Here is a 22,517-nt window from a genome sequence, read left to right on the forward strand (position 1 = left end):
TATACATCAAAATCAAACGTATATGTCATTTCAAAGACACACAACATTTCCTCTGGCGCGGTGAAGCTGGCGTTGCTTTGGCACAGGTTATAACCCTTTAAAACAACACAGTAGCCGTGTGTGAATCGCAGGAAGTGCTTGTGTGTGTGGAGGAAAAAGCTGTGGAGGGTACGAGGGTAAAGATGGGGTAAAAATAGGGCAATGGGCAGAAGGCAGGAAACTAGCAAACTGTGGCCTCATGGTGGAATGTGTTCTGGTGCATCGAGATAAGAGCTTTAACTCTCTCCTCTCCAACACACACACACACACACATGTACAGACAACCTGTACAAATTCGTTGTAAATAATCAAGTTCACCTTACCATAAAAGTGCCAATGGGACATGAATATGTTAATCAAATTGTCAATTACAAAAAATAAAAAAGCATTAAAAATTTCCATGGGTTTTGGTCACTTCTGGGTACAAATTTGTACCCAAAGTGGGTACGCACACACACACACACATATGGTTTTTGTATTTAGCACATACACGCAGAATATATATATATATATATATATATATATATAGATATATATATATATATACTGTATATATTATGTGTTTTTAGTGCCATGCATCCTTACAAAAGGGACTGTTGATGTACCATGGCAATTTTGAAGTACGTTAACATTTACCATGTTGCTAAAATTCATGTATAGAATTTATATGATACTCCAAATGTCTAAAAACGCTGAATATGGTTAAAAAAAAAAAAGTGTCATGTTTTTGACCATTTACCATACTAAATGATATCGCTATGGTTCATATGAAAGTACCATGAAATAATCCCTACAGTCTAAACAATGCTGGGTTGTTTTAACCCAAAATTGGGTAAAATATGGAAAAACCCAAATGTTGGGTAAAAAAAAAATGTAATTTTAAATTTTAACCCAACTTCAACTTTCTCTTTCTCTTTCAACTGTACATTTTTTTAATTACATTTTTAAACCAACATTTGGGTTTGTCCATAATTTACCCAAATTTGGGTTGAATAACCAAGCATTTGTTAGAGTAAATGGTCCTTCAGAAAAGTACTCTAGCTGTACCATGGTACGGTTATAGCATCACATGGTAACACTGTAATACCTTCATATTCACCATGGTATAGCTATGTAAACCTTTGGTACTAAAAAAAAAATACCATAGTACCACTACAGTATAGTTTTTTAACAGCCACGGTTATACCAGGGTATTTTAGACATGCACCGTAAAACTTCAGGGTCCAATTCTCACTCATCATGCATATTAATAGCTGTTTATTAGCACATATTAATGCCTTATTTTGCATTAGCATATTCTACATCCCTTAATCCAGCCAAGAACTATACTTAAAGGGATACTCCACTTTTTTTGGAAATAGGCTCATTTTACCACTCCCCTAGAGTTAAACAGTTGAGTTTTACCGTTTTCGAATCCATTCAGCCGATCTTCTGATTTTAAGAAGAATATCAGTAACCAAACAGTTTCTGGTCTCATTGACTTCCATAGGAAAAAAAAAATACTATGGAAGTCAATGAGACCAGAAACTGTCTGGTTACTGACATTCTTCTAAATATCAGAAAATCGGCTGAACGGATTCGAAAACGGTAAAACTCAACTGTTTAACTCTGGGGGAGTGGTAAAATGAGCCTATTTCCAAAAAAAGTGGAGTATCCCTTTAACATCTACTTATTGAGGCGATATTATTTAGTTAATAGTTGTGACCGTATTTCTTTGGAGATGCACCATGGTAATACTATATTATTTTTTCTTGGCAAGCAACCATGGTAATAAAAGGGTATTTTGCACCATTGTATTATTTTTATGGCCTGGCACCATGGTATTACTACTAGGGAATTGTGGACACACAGATAAATGCATTAACGTTAAAGCATGTCTTCATACACATGCTCTGCAGAATCCATGCAGGTCTGTTTTCTGTTCCCCTCTGTTGTGTGTCTGACCTCATTGACCTTCTTATCATCCCATCTCAAGCGTATCTCGACAGGCCGATCGGGCTTGAACGCGCCACACTTCTCTGGCATTTGGGTCTGGAAATGAGAAAAGAGAAAAGAGTGTTTCTCCTGAATGTTGATGTGAAAAACAGTCGACTCTAGAACCGAGGAACAATAAATCATCAGCTCAATCATAACCGACCGTATCCGCCACGTTCTTCATCAAACCCAGAATGAATCTCCTAATTAACGATGTGTTTCGAGGCGAACGGCATTGACCCGACGCAGGCATCCATCCTGACCGAGCGCTGAACCGCTAACCGACGTGACAAACGGGTGTACGTTTGTGTAAACACTTAAAAGATGCAATCGCGCGCGACTGTTAATTCATTTACACAGCAGTTTGTTGGTTTTTAATTTGTGGGCGGGTGTAATTGTGTCATGTTGCCGCTGATCTTATTACGTGCTAATAGACTGTAGCGACGACGGCGTCCCCCGGGGCGGATCCGTCTCGCTGGCCTTTATATCGTCTCTCCGCCGCAGGACTTCATTTTACTGTAAAATCTGTGTCTCTCTCTCTTTACCTTTCTGTGGTGAAAGGCCCTACGGCATGCCATTACTGGGCTAATGAGGGCTGTCTACAGCTGGAGAGAGCGAGCAGTCGACAGACACGCTAACACACACTGACACTCTCATTATACAACTGGCAACCGCTGAATGAAGGAGTCCCGCGCTCCCTCGCTCTCTCTCTCTCCTCACAGACGGCAGGCTCTCTTCCCAAAAAAAACACGCACCTCTCTAATACATTGATTGCTTTTCTTTTCTTTAATTATTAGCTTTGCGTAAGCCATGTGTTGATAATAAAGCATTAGCCCGGGGGGGGTTCACAGATTTATATCACGGAAATATTTGTGGTTCATAAACGACACTCATGGGACGTCACTAGGAACGAAACTTATAGGTCATATACCTCATCCCAAAATAATACAAGTTAATCGATAAATAAATCATATTTGCCTGAAGTTTTTTCTCCCCAAAAATTCAATATTCATGACAATGAATCGCATTGCAAAACGTTGTTGTTGTTTTGCTTAAATCTACATATTTTAATAGAAACACAAGGGCTATATGTGTTTAATTGTCATGCATTATATATATTAGGGCTGTTAATCGTGATTAATCGCATCCAAAATAAAAGTTTGTGTTTATATAATATATGTGGGTGCACTGTGTATAATTATTATATATATATATATATATAAATACACATACATGCTTGTATATATTTAAGAAATATTTTCATGTACATAGATTTATATATAATTTAAATTAAATATAAATATTTTATAAATTAATAAAAACAAATTCTTAAATATACATGCATGTGTGTGTATTTATAATACAAAATAATTATACACAGTGCACCCACATATATTATGTAAACACAAACTTTTATTTTGGATACGATTATTCGTTTGACAGCTCTAATATACTCTATATAAACATATATACATTGTGTTTTTTGGTATTCATTAGCCTGTATATTTTGCTTATATTTTAAAATGGTCATATATAACTATTTCCTTTCTTATATGTCATATATTATGTTTTTCTCTTAATTAATCTTTATTTTTTTGGCCGTAAGATGTGACCTGGATGTCCTTTTAACAGGTTTTGTGAGATTCACCTTTGCACCAAGTGACTCACAAACCCATTGCATGTGTGTGTGTGTGTGTTGACATCTGGTCTTCCTCTTCAGTGGTCTGAAAGGTAAACACTACATTACCGGTTAATTGAGCTGCCAGATATCTGGGCCAATCAGGGCGCAGGACGGTTGCTGCGGTGAACAAACAGGGAAGGAGGGAGCAGTAAACGAGTGCAGGGTGGGATATGGAGGGAAAACAATGGACGCTGGGCAACCGGCCAAGGAAACAAGCAGAAACGGATACCATATTGGCAAAGCTTATCGCAGGAGCAAGATGGACCTGAACCAGATTAGAGTGCCGCCTGTATTCTGATATTCAAGACCACTTTCCTTTCGGACTTTCCTTCAAGGCCAAACATTTCACAGCGATATGCAGATGCATTTAGGAAACGTTTCAAATCTTCTTTATTAAATTGCTTTTAATGCATGTTGGGAAAATAATGATAATAGAATTAAATATAATATATAGAGCTAAAGTTATCCATTGATCAGCAAGGGAACGTTAGCTTGATAGATAGCTGTCAGCGAGAGGAACAATTCATTAGAAGTTCATTTTGATATTTTGGTGATAATATAATGCTAATTTTTGTAGATTTATCAAACTGTATGGAACGTTTAAGGATATAATCAAACCAAAAACAGAAAAAAGAAAGAATAAATGCAGATTTGCAAAAAACAAACCTATCTATAGTTTTTATTCATTTAGTATATTTTTACATATTTTGTTACAGCGTAGGACTAATTAAAAGGAACTGGTGAAGAAACGGGGAACGGTTACAGCGCCTGTATATGCTGCATATTATAAAGTATGCTGTAATAGCTGTATATTATTATGCATATGTTTACTTATACTGTATGTATAATGAAAAGCTATTGTAGGAGCACCATTTCTTAAATATATGTAATGCTAACTTAAATCCTAATGAGAGCGACTAGTTGTTTACTTAGTTCATATACAATACATACATGTTTCTTATCTTCAGATCCCAATACTGTAGTACTTTGATAAATACTGTACCATGGGATTAATATTTATGTATTATTTCAGATTGCTTCCAATCTATGGTATATTGCTTTACTATGGTATTACCTTGCTTGCATTGCCATAATACTGTTATATAGATTGAGGAACATATATGTAACACTGGTGTCATGTGATTTTGATGTGAACACACACTCGCGTTGTGTTTGGTGTGTGTCTCCACTGATGCGAGACCCCGAGAGCAGCTGCCAGGGTTTTGTTACCTGTAACACAAACCAACGCATGTTGTATCATTTACAGCCATTTCACATTAATGGACCATGTGTGTGTTTCTTCATAACATTCCCTGCAGATTAACAGCGCAGACATGCTCACGAGAGTCTCCTCCGATGAATGCAATGTCAGGCATTACCAGGGTTTATTTCACTGCGCATATCACACAGTCAGATAAAGACAATCTGTGTATTGTGTGCCCCACCACACACACACACACACACACACACAAGCCATTCTCAATGTTAATGACTATTCATGGAGTGGTACAACAGTAGAGCATTTACACACTGTAAAGCACATCTTCAAACAACACAAAAGCCATTAATAACTGTGCATGTGTTATAAAACCTAGTGAGCTGCCTACCTAGACAACATTTATAGGCATCACAGGCACAATATAGATGCAAAGCATACAAAATATTGTAATACTCTTAGGATGAGCAAAAAAGGTTTTTAATATATACATATATATATATATATATATATATATATACTGCATGTATGTACTAAATACAAAAAACATATATATGTGTGTGTGTGTGTGTACTGTACCTATTTTACTATATTTTGGGGACAAATTTGTACCCAGAAGTGACCAAAAGCTGACAAAATCTCCAAAAACCTCCATTTAGAGATGTCCTCATTTCTAAATATGTTATAAAAATAAAGTAATTAAATGTTTTTTATAAATGTAAAAATACAGAAAGTTGTGTGTGATGGGTTGGTTTAGGGGTTGGGTTAGTGTGTGTATGTGTGTGTGTGTGTATGATGGGTAGATTTAGGGGTCGGGTTAGTGTGTGTGTGTGTGTGTGTGTGTGTGTGTGTGTGTGTGTGATGGGTAGGTTTAGGGGTCGGGTTAGTGTGTGTGTGTGTGTATGATGGGTAGATTTAGGGGTCGGGTTAGTGTAAGTAGGGTTGCAAAATTCTGGGAATTTTCAAAGATGGAAACTTTCCATGGGAATTGAAGGGAATTAACAGGAATTTATGGGAACAAATGGGAATAAAGTGGGAATTTTCAAAGTTGAGGGTTGGCTCTTCATAGGGAACTTAACTATAGTTGAGGAAAATATATTTTAGCATCAAACAGATGCCATTGAAATACACTTGACCATCCATGCGATTCACACAAGCACATAAGTGTACAGAATACACAGTTTGTACAGTATAAAAAACGTTACGTCTATGGAATGTCCCCATTTAGATAAGTAATAGTGTGTGTGCATATTATGTATGTATATATAGCAATTTTGTGCAATGCAGTGATGTACAACATTGAGCATTCGTAGTGTTTTTGAGTTATGATGCAGCCTCAGTAGACTATGTGCTGTCTATGTGCTGTCTATAGGCCGAGCTCTCGAGTGCTGTCGTAATATAATCTATTGCACATCTCCGACAGACCTGGATTCATGCCGTTAAAACGACAATTTTGTGCCGACCACAATATCTGAGCATGCACTTTCAGTATCACACAAACAGTTTGCTGTAGCCATCACTGCGGTGCAAAGGACTCCAGGGCAGAAAACATGAATCATCTCTTTCAGCAGAGATAACACACAATCACCCACTCCGCTGAACTTAGACCAAGATATTGCACATTTAAAAAGTCACTTATTTGCAGTCGGTCCCGGTGTTTCTCTCTACATGGCCACAGCTGCATCATCAGTGTTGGAGAAGAAACTGACCTCGGATCAGCGCTGTGTGGAAAGACACACACTGTGAAATGTGCCGGTGTTAGTTTATGTAATTGCATTACTCATAAAGTAAACACACGCCTGCCAGATTCAACATTATTCCTGATGAAACCGTTAAGGTTTATTTTTAGGGAATTAATTGTCAGGCGCCACACACATGTGAACATTATTTGGCTGCTAAACTCAAACCTGTTGCGTTTTACTTTGTTATGAACTCTTATTATGAATGTGGTGGTAAAAGACGTTTTTATGAAGCTTTTTTTTTTTTTATCTTACTTTGGAAACCAGTGAGGTTGCTCTTTCATATCTTTTAATATCTTTTCAATTAAACATTAACTTTATGGAGATGTGAGGAATATGAGGAGCTAAAATGAGATTTAATTTGATGACACCTGCATATGCACACCTGAATTAATTGCCTAAGATTAAATGATAGTGTTTGTATTTGTGTGTGTTTGAGAGTGTGTTTACATGTGTGTCTCTCATATCTTCATGTTGATCTGTCTGTCAGCATGGACGCCAATTTATTGTGTTGTTCAACACGAGACATCTGCTGTGGAAAATAAACCCCATGATATCACCACACACACACACACACACACACATGGCAGGATCAGAAGGTCTCATACTCACGAGCTAAAACTGTCGCTAGCACTGTCGCCAGCCTAATGCTCTGGATACACCAATAAATGTCTGACATGTTAGAAAGGTATTAGACATTCATGTACATAAATATATTTCACCTATTTTTGCTTTACGGGATTTCAATATGATCTCTTCTGCTGTTGGACTAATTTATTTTTTCTGCTGTTTGTCGAATGCATTCATGATTTCGCCTTTCTTTCGTTGAACTCAAACTAGACTTTTAAAGTGAAAAACTTTGCCAGGTTGCCAGGACGTTTCTATGTAGTTGCTAAGGAGATCTGAGTGATTTTTGCTGTTCTGATATGTGGTTGCTAAAGTGTTTTGGTGGTTGCTAGGGCATTCACAGTTGCTAGGCTGTACTGTGTGGTTGCCGGGGTGTTGCTAAGGAGGTTTGAGTGATTATTAGTGTTCTGCTATGTGTTTTGGTGGTTACTAGAGCATTGCTTTGCAGTTGCTATGCTTTTCTGGATGGTTGCTAGGGCGTTTCTATACGGTTGCTGAGAAAATCTGAGTAAAGCAGTGTTGGTGCATTGTGGTTGCATTGTGGCAAAATGTATTTTATTGTTCTGGGTTGTTGCTAGGGCATTGCTATGTGGTTGCTAAAGAGGAGTGAATTTTAGGGTGATGGTATGTGGTTGCTATGGTGTTGCTATGTGGTTAATTATAGGCCCAAGTGTTTCTGTTATCTGGTGTTTTATCGTTCAGCAGGTGAAAATCCTGCACAACAGCAGAACACACACACACACACACACACACACACTTCTCTTATGGCATCAGACTGTATGTAAAACACTTTTCAGTTCTAATTGAAATAATATTTTTTACAGCGTGTGCTGATTTGGACTGAATTCAGGATAATAAGTTTCTCTGGTCTGTTGTCTGCCTGTTAGTATCCAAATGAGTTTGTCTTAACTTGCGAGAACAATGTTTTTGCAACTTGGCTTCTTCAAACTCCATCACGTCTCAAATGTGCGTTTGGCAGCGAGTGTTTGGACGGCTTTTCTCTGGAAACAGCACTTTTGATTTAGACGACGAGCAGATGGTTCTAAGTAGATTGCTTTCATGTTAAGAAATCACTTTCCTTCTTTTGTCTGGCCTGCAAACGGAAGATTATTTTAATGCGGCCTCTTTTTTTGTCATTACTGTGTATGGAAGGATGACATAACTCCAAATACTCTGGAAAGAAAGAGGATGGGGAACGGAGAAGCCTGACGGCGCTCCAATGCCATTGGTTCGGCGACAGAAACCTGTTGTCAAGCTTACACTCCAATTATTACAGGAACATTTTATAGCTTGATCAGAGCTCAGGACATTAGTTATTATGTGTCATTGAAATATCAACTTTATCTTAGATGTTTATCCTAGGATTTCCTAATGAGTGACAACTAATTCTTTAAAATTAATGTGGAGAGCAACTCCATTTGATGAGAAATGTTTGAGGTCATACTGAGATTTGATTCACAGGATTGCAATCACATAATTCTCTCTGTGGCACACCTGATTGGTTCCTGATATATCAGTAGCCAATGAGATCGCGGCTCAACTTTCAAATATTTGGTCAGCATTTTCTGTAGCACCACCTGTATAGATCTGCTATGGGGAATTCATGTTTGCTATGTTGTAAAGCAGCATGTGTTACTTGCAGCAGCAATATCCATAAGCAGCAATAACAGCATAAACAATAACCAAAAGCAGCAACAATAGACAAAAGCAGCATTAACCAAAAGCAGCAGGAATATCCATAAAGCAATAAACAAAAAGCAGCAGCAATATCCATAAGCAAAAAAGCAGCAGCAATAAACAAAAGCAGCAGTAATATCCATAAGCAATAACCAAAAGCAGCAGCAATAAACAAAAGCAGCAGCAATATCCATAAGCAATAAACAAAAAGCAGCAGCAATATCCATAAGCAATAAACAAAAAGCAGCAGCAATATCCATAAGCAATAAACAAAAAGCAGCAGCAATATCCATAAGCAAAAAAGCAGCAGCAATAAACAAAAGCAGCAGTAATATCCATAAGCAATAAACAAAAGCAGCAGCAATAAACAAAAGCAGCAGTAATATCCATAAGCAATAACCAAAAGCAGCAGCAATAAACAAAAGCAGCAGCAATATCCATAAGCAATAAACAAAAGCAGCATCAATATATCCATAAGCAATAAACAAAAGCAGCAGCAATATACATAAGCAATAACCAAAAGCAGCATAAATATCCATAAGCAATCACCAAAAGCAGCATCAATATCCATAAGCAAAAAAGCAGCAGCAATAAAAAAAGCAGCAGTAATATCCATAAGCAATAACCAAAAGCAGCATCAATAAACAAAAGCAGCATCAATATCCATAAGCAATAAACAAAACCAGCATCAATATCCATAAGCAATAACCAAAAGCAGCATAAATATCCATAAGCAATCACCAAAAGCAGCAACAATAAACAAAAGCAGCATCAATATCCATAAGCAATAAACAAAAGCAGCATCAATAAACAAAAGCAGCATCAATATCCATAAGCAGCAGCAATATCCATAAGCAGCATCAATATCCATAAGCAATAACCAAAAGCAGCATCAATAACCAACAGCAGCATCAATATCCATAAGCAGCAGCAATATCCATAAGCAGCATCAATATCCATAAGCAATAAACAAAAGCAGCATCAATAAACAAAAGCAGCAGCAATAACCAAAAGCAGCAGCAATATCCATAAGCCGCATCAATATCCATAAGCAATAACCAAAAGCAGCATCAATAACCAAAAGCAGCATAAATATCCATAAGCAGGAATAAAAACAGCAGAGTAGCAGATCTATTCTGCCTAGACCAAACATATCAACATTGTCAAATCCATTATGATGCCAAAAACTCAAGAGTTGTAATGACAGAACGACAGTCTTTCTGTCAAAAGAAACATCTGAGAAGTAGGAAGCATCAAAAAAAATCCTCGTTTAACCCTTTTTTCAGTCTGTGAGAAACAACTGAGATGTTAACGAGATCTCATTAGTGATTCTTCTTTCCTGTAGGCATCACTGCATGTGCATGTTTTTACTCATTAGAAGTTTTGTTAGCAGCCTTGTGATTATGTAAAGGCAAAGGGATGATTGACAGTCAGAATGTGTTTTCAGTTTGAATCATATGATCCAGTCAGCATCACCTTTACAGCTGCAATGGTGGGTGAGAAGACAAACCCGCCTCTGATTGGCTGTTCTGAGGGTCGTACAGTAATGCATTTGAAATGAAAGTAACGTGATTGGCTTGTGTTGTTCTCACTCTGACTGTGAGTTTGACAGCCTCAGAAAGAAACGCTTATCCACGCATGTGCACTTACAGACTCACTGCATACTTAAATCATGCTTTTTATTTCTATTTTCGGTGGAATTTGTCAGTCATCATTATCGCTCTCCCTAGACACTGTATAGTAACGCTTGATGTGAACACCTTAGCAACCGCATGGTAACGCCCCGGCCAATCATAAAACCCTAACGATGTGTTTGCTAGAATATTTCTATTTTAACATCAGCTTATTTTCATTTCTGTCTCACTCGTTTAAACACGTCACTCATCTTCACGTGGCTGAAACAATATGTTGATTGCAAAAACACAGTTATTAACTGGACAGCTTCCAGCACGAGATGTTTTCGACGCAAAGGCCTGTGGGAACATCGTGTGCTTTGGAGATTTGTGCAGAAATAAAAGCCATCGGTCGGATCATTCCTTCACTTTAGATTAGTTTTAAGTAGCTAAATGTCACAGATAAGCATCATCGTCCCTCAGAAATAATGTGTGTGTCACGGTGTATTCGGCTGGAGAATCTCAGTTCACTCGGGAATGTCATGAATTTGAAAAAAAAATTCATAAAATGAATAATACATTTTTAAAAACAGTTAAAAAAATTATACTTTCATGGTTTGAATGTGTGTGTCTGTGTGTGTGTGCACACACACAGACACAAACACTCTTGGATTTTTTTCAGGGCGGGCATGTCATTTTTTTAGAAATCAAAAAGCATGTCTAATAAATTTAAATCATGTATTATGAATCATTAAACTTAGACAGCATTTAAAAATAATATATATATATATATATATGAAAAAAAGTTGTTTTTTCTGGTAATAAAATGGAGACATAAAAGATTTTATCATTTATCATAAATTGTGTGAGTGTGTATATGAGTGTGTGTGTGTTTGTCTTGTGTTCTCTTCAGCAGAACCCCATCCTCATTTTTCTGTGCTATCCTAATTAAACACACACACACACAGAACCGAAAAACAATTCCCCCTATTTGCATAATGAGAAAGAATCTGTGAGAGACTAACGAGAAATCTAACGATCACTCCAAAGAGAAAGTCAGCCGGAGTCGTATCTCATTTATAAATGGCCGCCCACTTTTATATTCGTTTGTTTTGATTATGTTTAATGAAAAACGCGTCTGTTACTGGACAGAACTTAGAGCACCAGTTCAATGAAGATTCACTCATCCGACACCCTCGCGCTCCTCTTTGAAGCATATATGACTAAAAACATTATAAATTAAAATCAGGACCTTTTACAGTATTCGTTCCAGACGCAATCACAATGAACAATGAAAAGCACCATGAACATTACTCGGAAGTTTCACGGCAAATATAACATCGTATGATATGCAAGCGTTAAAGAAGTAAAAAAACTTGCTGATAATTTACTCATCCCCATGTCATCCAAGATGTCCACGTCTTCCTTTCTTCAGTGGAAAAGAAATTAAGGTTTTTGATGAAAACATTCCAGGATTTTTTCTATATAATGGACTTCAATGGGGACCAAACGGTTCAAGGTCCAAAAAACAGTTTCAGTGCAGCTTCAAAGACTTTAAACGACACCAGACGATGAATTGATGATGAAAGATGATGACACTCTCATTTGGACCTTGAACCATTTGGTTCCCATTAAAGTCCATTACATGAATGTTTTCATCAAAAACCTTAATTTCTTTCCGACTGAAGAAAGGAAGACATAGGCTGAGTAAATTATCAGCAACATTTTTTTTTTAAAAGTGAACTACTCCTTTAAGTGTTCGGCATGATCATCACATACTGTAGTACGCAGCCACACCACCTAGTATTTTATACTATATTTAATATTACTAAGTACATCCCTACTGTGGACGGCCCAGTGCTTTAGCGCCGGGAATAGAATCATTCCACCCGTCTAGATGCTTTTCAGGCCATAATTGCAACTTAATCTCTGGCCCTGTGCAATTTGCATTGTAATAATATCCAATATTCAAACTGCAGTAATGGTGTTGCGGTTTAGGGAATATTTGCATCTAGCAGCTGGTGCTTTGGGTTTCTCTTTGATGCAGATTTCGTCTTGTTTGTTTGATTTTAAACGTCCTCTGCTGGTTCATTTAAAGGAATAGTTCACTTAAATTTTAAGTATTTTCAAACCTGTAAGAGTTTCTTTCTTCCGCTGAACACAAAAGAAGATATTTTGAAGAATGCCGGACAGCTCGTGGACCCCATTGACTTCCATAGTAGGAACAAAAATACTATGGAAGTCAATGGGGTCCAACAATTGTTTGGTTCTTTTGTGTCTGAAACAACTTGAGTTTGAGTAAATTATATAATTTTCATGAACTATTCCTTTAATAGTGATGTTTTCATTGTTTAAATCATTTTAGTTTCAGTTAACAATTACACTGGTTTTATTGTGATCGATTCATTGAGGGACATTACTTTGAAGAATAGGTTGGCGTTTCAAGCTTCTTCTGTATTTTTTTGCAAATGTTTTGTGATGTTTGTGTGATGTATTAGTAGCCGTAACAGGAATACAAAACAATGTGTCATCTAATTTTAATCTATGAGCCTCATCTTCCAGTCAAACGAGTGATTTAACCACAATCATTCTGGTTCGAAACATTCAGAAATGTCCCCTAAAGTCACCCACGGGTTACAGTAAAGTTTCCAGGTCGATTACGGACACGTGCAGTGGTTAACAGGAAGACTCGAGGTGCAGAAAACCCCTGTTGTGTGTCTAAGTTTAGACAATGAGACCGAAATACAAATCAGAGAGAAAGAAAGAAGCATAGATGACAACATCCCACAATCCCTTCAATCTGTCTGAGCGATTAGCGCCGCGGCCGGCCCGATCTGCCACATCTGATGAGGGACATTCTCACGCGCTAAATACAGCACTTCAGATTTACTTGACAGCATATTGTTAGTCATACGACACTTTCTGATTCACAGCGATATGCAGAATCATCTAGCGCTCACGTGTGGGATGTTACACGTAGCGCTCACGTGTAACGACTGGCTGAGAGAAACTGATCGACATATATTAGTGTGAGGAAGGTTTTAACATCAAACTTTATTGAAAACATGCTTATTTTTGGCAATGCAAAGACAGTATTTTGATTCAGTGATACTTTGAGATGTACATGTCCATAGAAATACTTTGTTTGTGTGTATGAGTGTCTGAAATAAACTTATATGTATATGCTACACCACCATGCATCATTCATATATCGCTGTTTTCTACTAATTTTGGTTTGCTGATTACAGAAAGTCAGTCAAAACACACAAAAGGAGTTATTTTAAAGCTAATATATATACAGGTGAAACTCAAAAGATTAGAATATGGTGCAAAAGTTCATTTATTTCAGTAATTCAACTTAAAAGGTGAAACTAATATATTATATAGACTCGTTACATGCAAAGTGAGATATTTCAAGCCTTTATTTGTTATAATTGTGATGATTATGGCTTACAGCTATGAAAACCTTTTCACAATATTCTAATTCATAAGCTATAAATCAGAATTATAACAAATAAAGTCTTGAAATATCTCACTTTCCATGTAATGAGTCTATTTAATATATTAGTTTCACCTTTAAAGTTGAATTACTGAAATAAATGAATGATATTTCTACATATATTAGCATTAAAATAACTCTTTTTGTGTGTTTTGAGTGACTATTTCTGTAATCAGCAAACAACAAATATTAGATTTCATTCAGCGATATATGATGCATGGTGGTGTAGCATATAAATAAATATATGTTTATTTTAGAGACTCATACACACAAACAAAGTATTTCTTTGGATATGTACATCTCAAAGTATCACTGAATCAAAAATAATGCCAAAAATAAACATGTTTTCAATTAAGTTTGATGTTAAATCTTCCTCACACTATATGTAAATCACTTTAAAGAGTTTGACCTGTATATATATATAACTGTACATGATGGAAAGTTTTTATTAATATTTTTGAACTCAACATCATCAAATGATGTTTTATTCAAGATGCCGGGCTCAAAGAACACCATGGTATAACCGTATAATTGTACCATGTTATGATGTTAATGAGCCAGAGGGCGCATATTTCATCATCCGGTTGTCATTTTTCTCTCAGGTCATTTGAGAGACAGCGGTGTGCACTACAAGTACACTACATCGTTTCATATGTCTCTATGTGTGTGTGTTTGGCACACTCTCTTGTGTGAATCATTAGGTGTTGGATTGCTCCGATTCCTAAACCCAGACTGCCAAAACTCCTGCCGGGAGCGTTTCCTCAAACAAGCCTCACACACAGAGTGGGACAAAAGGAGATCTCTCTCTCTCACACACACACAGATACATGAACACACAGTGGGAAGAGGCCAGAATGACTGACTGAAATCAGTTCATATGTCATTATTCCTGCTGAGCACAATATGTTATAGTAGCATTTAAGTCAATCATCACTAGCACTAGAGCTGATCATGATGTGATCAAACGCCTGAAGTATTAAAGACACAGTTTACATCCACTGGATGATAAAAGTCCCATAGACACACATTGAAGGAGGGACCTGAGCCATATAGTCATAATATTACGAGGTGGATTATGGTAAAATGTCAGTGAGGGGGAAAAAAATGGATGATTTGTGAAGCTCTCATTGGTTGTTTGTCAATGATGAATCAGTTGTTTCACTTCTAAGTTGGATCCGTTGTCCTGTTTTCTCTCCTCTCTGTCTCCTTCCGTCTTTACCCTCTTCTTCTCCTCTTTTCTCCATCTCTACAGAGCAGATTCAGTGTAGGAGATCGAGGTGTTAGGCTGTACGGCGCATTACCCGTGAGACACAACCCTGAGGAGAAAAGACTGCCCTCTTCAGGGGTGAGACCCGTTCCACACCTTCATCTTCCTCTTCAGATGTGATACAAACCCTAGTGAGATGCTACTGACCAGTCTAAACGGTCATTTCACCATCTTGGTTAACTATAGACCCGATATCGTCCGCCAAAATAACCTTGAATTTGGTTGCATGTCGTTTTTGCCTAAATATCGCGTGAGATGAATGATATTCCATCATATTATCAAAGTCAAGAGTGATTAGGTGTTTCATTTCTTTGACATATATTGTAGATGACTAGCTTATTATTGGGCGATGGTTAGACGTCTATTAAATTTTGCCTTGTTTTAGTCTAGACGTCTGGGCTGTGTTTGGAACGGCTATTAGATGTCGTTAAACGCAAAATTGCTTGCTGGGATTATGTGTCACTTAGTGTTTTAATAACTTTTTCTAGTATAAAGAACCTGTAAAGGATCTATGGATGATAAAGTTCCTTCATGAAACCATAGATACCAATAAAGCACATTTATTTATAGGAGTTTATGCAAGTACGCAAACACCAAAATCAATAATGGAGTGTCTATGTCCACCAACTCCACCAACTGACGTCAAAATTACAGTTTTGATGCCTTCGAACTGCCTTTTGCTGAACTCGCTCTACTCCCGTTTCCCATCACACATCAGATGGGAAAGGCATTTATTTCCGATATAAATTAAAGGGGTGGTTGAATATGATTTCACTTTCTAACTTTAGTTAGTGTGTAATGTTTCTGTTTGAGCACAAACAACATCGGCAAAGTTACAGCGCTCAACGTTCAAAGGAAAGAGAGATATTTGCTTTTAAAGAAATCGCTTTTTAAGGACTACAACAAACGGCTGGTAGAACTACACAAGTGACAGTGACATCACTAACCCTAAAATGTACATAAAACCCCGCCCCCCGGTAACACGAAATCCGAAATCTCCCTATGTTGGGGGTAGAGACCAGAGCACTATATAGTGAGCTCACCAGCATAATAGAAACACCACTTGGACACTACTCGATCGTCTCTCAGCTGGTGCCGAGCCGGCTCTGGGCTACATAGATTTTTTAAAATAAATACATTACATTATAATGAGCTTATTTCTCCAAAATTTAAAAACTAAAAGTGATTTCTGGCTGTTTTTGTTATAATTCGCTACTCCACACATGATTATAACCAGAGAATGTCTAATTGAAAAGAATTGGTACTGGCTGGTTACTTTCCGGGTTCTGGACTGGCTGCAGTAACACGTCTCTGTCCATGCGGGGGCGCTCGCGGTCGAGTGCAGAATGAATGGGAGTCAATGGGGAATCCACTTTTCTCAGGATGTAATTTTTTGTCAAGTAATTTTAAAGTTGCATTTAAAAGGGAGGGCTAAGATAATACACTCAGCTGAAAATTGCATTTTTAAGTTCACTTATCTGTTCTAAAAATCCGTTCAGAAATGTGATGACGTCACACAATAGCAGAATGCTAGCGTTTTCCGGCCAACAACGGCCTAACCTGTAAGAAATCAAAAGGACATAAGTACTCGTTCATTCGACTTTTGCCCTATAATCTATATTGAACTGGCGGAATCAACAATAAAATCTATGTCAACGACAAGCAGGTGAAAGAGACACATTTAGCCGTTTAGCCCCATAGACTCTCATTCATTCTGCTCTCGCCCGCGATCACCCCCAGTGGAATTCTAATGGAACTGCAACCAGGATGAAACACAACGGGGCTAATAGGAAGTGCCAAGGCTCTCCGTTAGACTGGCTCTGTTATAACTTATTTTTATAATCAGCGCAATGCATGATGGTATGTAGGGCTTAGGTTAGTGACCATCGGTTGTACACTACCTTTCAAAATGCATACATTGAGTGGACTAAATGGCATAATAATCATCACTATACATTCGGACAGCACTTCAAAATGGCGAGCTCACTATAGTCCACTATATAGTGAGTAATGGGTGATTTCGGACACAGCAACAGTCAATGTTGAGAAGAGGAAGAGCTGTTGTAGAAGAGTACATTTGTGAGTCAGCTCAAACTGTAGCATCCGTCTTTTCACATGCAAAAGAAAGTTAGGCTACTCTGTGTGTGTATTTCACAACAGTTCCTATACAAGATTATCCTGACAGAATATGCTAATTGAAGATTGTTAACTCCACATCAGAAACAAAAAATAATCAACTAACCATTCAGAGATGTCCTGTTTGGTCTCTCCATCTTTGTCTGACTCCGGTTTAAACATAAAAGGCAGAACCGTTTCTGATATTAGCATGTGTCTGCGTGAGGTACTTGGAGCTGCTAACGCAAACACTCTTGAAGCTCCGCCCACTGTGTCGGGAGCTGCAGCTCATTTGCATTTAAAGGGCCAGACACAAAACGGTGCGTTTTTGCTAACCCTCGAAAAGTGACAACTTTAACATGATATATAAAAATACCTGTGTGGTATTTTGAGATAAAATGTCACATACACACTCTGGGGACATCAGAGATTTATTTTACGTCTTGTGAAAAGGACATTATACCCACCCTTTAATATATAAATGAATAATTATTCTAATTTCACGGGAACAGTGAAGTCCACACCACAGTGATGACAATCATTGGAATCGCTTTCAGACAAATGAATGATGAATGATAAAAACATCCAATCAGAATCTGCCGACTTTAAAGAGCTTGGGCATTCAAAGTGGCAGGTGACGAATGCGACGTAGTTATTCGCTTAAGAACGGGCCTTCGGTGTTCAGGAACTGAAATGAAACCACGACACTAGTGACTGGATTACTTTCTCAACTCAATGATTCAACTAAACTAATGACTCAATGCTTCAATAAGAATAAAAACACGACACACAAATATTAGGTGAAATAACCAAACTATAAAGATTGATTCTGTCAATAAAAACATAAGTATAATTAACTAGGGTGACCATATTTTGATTAACAAAAACCAGGACACTCGGCCTGGCAAACAGATGGGCCTACTCAAATGATACTCGAAGTTTACTCAAAGATACCTTATTAATTTCACTACATTTAAAGTAGGTTATGCCTCCTCTGTATGGATAGAAAATTGTTATATTGTTATTTGAAAACAGGACTTGTCCTGGGAAAACAGGAGAGTTGCTCACCCTAAATTAACATTAATATTGACACAGCCACCATATTGGATTTGTTTTTCCACTCATCGTGGTTTATGTCTTCAGTTCACTGGGTTTTGGATCAGGGTTTTCTCTAGCGCCCCCTGTTGTCTGACTGTGACTGTTTGTCTGTGGTGGGTTTGTGGTTCTCTGGGGGTCACATGATGAACTTAGAGTCTCTATAAGTCCACATAGGGCCACACTTCACACCCAACATAACCTCCTGCACACACACACACACACACACACACACGCTACCGGATAAAGTTCAAGTTTGAGCCAAAAACCAGTCAAGTGTAACTACTTAGACTCACAAAACATACAGATGGTAATGCCATGACACTGAATGATCACCATATTCATGCACAATGGTCTTGCATGGTATTTCAGAGAATATCATCATGGCCCTTGGTGCAATTATTTGTTAGTGAATATCATGTGGTCACTTTTCGTTGCTTTGAGCATGAGAAGAATGAATGTCTGTGTGAATTTTTCCAATATTTAAAAATGCATTTTTATAATGTGAGTTCAAACACAGTTACATTCGTACATTTGTTGAATGAGCAAATGCACGTGCATGAACAGTCATTTTAGCAGCATCTTTATAGATCGTAGGCATGGTTTTATTTTGTGCTCATGCAATGGTGTTTTTGCAGTTGCGGATATGTTTGCAATGCCGTTCACACACACACACACAAAAGTGACTCACGTTCAAAAGTGAGCATGTTTGACTCAGAATTACCCATGTTTCCTTTTTCACTTTCCGTTACTTGAAAGGACGTCCGTATTTAACAAAGTAAAACTCGTCTGAGTCACTGGAAAATCTCGAAGTGTGTGTGTGCCTTCAATTGATCCACTCAGCATATTAACTGAAAATGTGAGACTGTGGAAATAAAAATGTTCCAAAACACTGAAAGATCCTCTGCGGTAGCTTTTCTTTTTGGAAAGAGCTTCTCGTCGTCCTGCTCGAGTGAATGCCGCCTTGTGCAATATTGTGGGCGGCTTCTTTTTAATTAGAAACGAGATGGTATTGATGTTCCAGAAACCGGCATCGTAAATCATTTATCAGCTCACGCTGACCAGTCGTACCTCGCCGATCCATTATCAGGGCTCCCGCGGCCGTGAGAAAAGCTGGAATATCAGGGAATTTGAAAATGTTGGTTTCCTGGATTATTATGCAGATTGCATTTGGTTTCCATGTTCATATTTCTTTGTGCTATGGGCACTGGTGTTGCCATCATGGTAGTGTTCAAAAACCTACATTTACATGGCATATGTTTATATTCATTATACATTATATTATTTAAAATTATGTCCAAGAATAAGCACCTTTTGTTTGGAAACGGAAAAAAAAAACAAAAAAAAAACAGGATGGACACAATGGTTTTTGAGCATATATGGGAATACTAAGGTTTACTTTAACCTAGAAATTGTACAATTCTGATTTATTACATTAAACAATAACCTTGTATTACCTTAATATAGTGTGTTAAAGAATAAGACTTACATGACATGCTTTTTTTTTGTAAATTTATAGTAAGTTTGTATTTTATTATTTTAAATATTTTAGTAACACCAATAAAAACATCATAAAATGCATGCATATACTATGGTAATCTTGCAGATAAAATCTTCAGATTTTTAGGCCTGGAGAAAGTCATGGAAATGAATAGAATCTTTTACAAATGTATATATATAAATAATCCTCATCATCAAAGCTTGGAAAAGTCATGGGATTTTATTGGTCAAAAGGTGTGGGAACCCATAATTACATGATCTCATAAAAATAATGACTACCTTTTTTATTATGGAATTATGGATTTACAAGATTGCTCACTACTGCACTATGTTGGTTTGTAGTATGTATGTCTGACCGTTAAAAAAATAAAATAATAATGACTACATGATCATCATTATTTTATGACATCATCATAAAAACATAAAAGTATATAGTAATATACAGAAATGCTTTTATATATACAGGTGAAACTTGAAAAATGTGAATATCATGCAAAAGTTAATTCATCTTAAAAGGTGAAACTAATATATTATATAGACACATTGCATGCAAAGTGAGACATTTAAGTGTTTTATTTATTATAGTTTTCATGATTACAGCTTATGAAAACTCTAAATTCAATATTAGAATATTGTGAAATGGTTTTCATAAGCTGTAAGCCATAATCATCACATTTATAACAAATAAAGGCTTGAAATATCTCACTTTGCATGTAATGAGTCTATATAATATATTAGTTTCACCTTTTAAGTTGAATTACTGAAATAAATGAACTTTTGCACCATATTCTATTCTTTTTAGTTTTACCTGTTTGTTGCAGAAGGGCCTGATGTGTGTGTGTGTGTGTGCATTCCATTATTCTGCAGTTAGTTTAAGTTCTTTCACAGAGTCTTGACACTTTCATAAATAAAACTGAAAAAACACCATATTTTTTTTTTATAATGCCCAGAGTTCTGAGTAACGATCTAAATAAAGACAGTGGTAAAAAAAAAAAAGAAAATCTTTTTTCTTTTTTGCTCAGTTTTCCGGATGCGCACATGCATTTACATATGAATGGTTTAAAATTATCTGCCTTTTATCAAGTGTCTCCTTAAGAAGTCTAACCAAACCCGGGCATGAAGGTTGAGCTGAGAACAAGCACTTGAAGATCTCAGAGGAAACGTGCCGTTTCTCCTCGTCCCGTGCGTCAGGTGTTGCGGTGAGGGAGGAACCAGCTTCAGGTCTTTGTTCGGTATCTTCACATCTCCACACACAGGGTTCAGTTAAAAGTTGGTTCAGTTAAACATCCGCTCACTAGCTAAAATAACCCCCCCGCACTCACACACCCACCCTCACCTTCAGCTTCCTCTGGAGCTGAGCAACACACACACACACACTCATGTACACACACACACACTCACACACCCACCCTCACCTTCAGCTTCCTCTGGAGCTGAGCAACACACACACACACTCATGTACACACACACACACTCACACACCCACCATCACCTTCAGCTTCCTCTGGAGCTGAGCAACACACTCACACACGCACACGCACACTCACACACATGTGCACACACACATACACACACACTCATGTACACATACACACTCACGCATTCACACACATGCACTCAAACACACACACACACACACACACATACAGACACACACATGAACACATAACACACTCACTCACACACACCCTCACCTTCAGCTTCCTCTGGAGCTGAGCAACACACACACACACTCATGTACACACACACACACTCACACACCCACCATCACCTTCAGCTTCCTCTGGAGCTGAGCAACACACTCACACACGCACACGCACACTCACACACATATGCACACACACATACACACACACTCATGTACACATACACACTCACGCATTCACACACATGCACTCAAACACACACACACACACACACACACATACAGACACACACATGAACACATAACACACTCACTCACACACACCCTCACCTTCAGCTTCCTCTAGAGCTGAGCAACACACACACACACACATGTACACATACACACTCACGCATTCACACACATGCACTCAAACACACACACACACACACACACACGACACGCACACACACACACACACACACATGAACACATAACACACTCACTCACACACACCCTCACCTTCAGCTTCCTCTAGAGCTGAGCAACAAACACACACACTCATGTACACATACACACTCACGCATTCACACACATGCACTCAAACACACTTACACACATGTACACATAACACACTCACTCACTCACACACACGCACACACACACACCCTCATCTTCTGCTTCCTCTGGAGCTGAGCAACACACTCACACACGCACACGCACACTCACACACATATGCACACACACATACACACACACTCATGTACACATACACACTCACGCATTCACACACATGCACTCAAACACACTTACACACATGTACACATAACACACTCACTCACTCACACACA

At 37.7% G+C, this 22,517-nt stretch overlaps 1 protein-coding gene across 1 annotated transcript in view; it reads left to right on the plus strand.

Moving 5' to 3' along the window:
• Positions 1 to 22,517, plus strand: part of tox2 (TOX high mobility group box family member 2) — a 141,484-nt gene that overhangs the window by 32,912 nt on the left and 86,055 nt on the right. Inside the window, 1 exon segment of the mRNA XM_089134493.1 lies at positions 15,318 to 15,410. Coding sequence (XP_088990619.1) covers positions 15,318 to 15,410 — 93 coding nt within the window.

This window comes from Pimephales promelas, chromosome 8 (genome assembly GCF_988280905.1).
Source record: "Pimephales promelas chromosome 8, fPimPro1.hap1.1, whole genome shotgun sequence".
Taxonomy (NCBI): domain Eukaryota; kingdom Metazoa; phylum Chordata; class Actinopteri; order Cypriniformes; family Leuciscidae; genus Pimephales; species Pimephales promelas.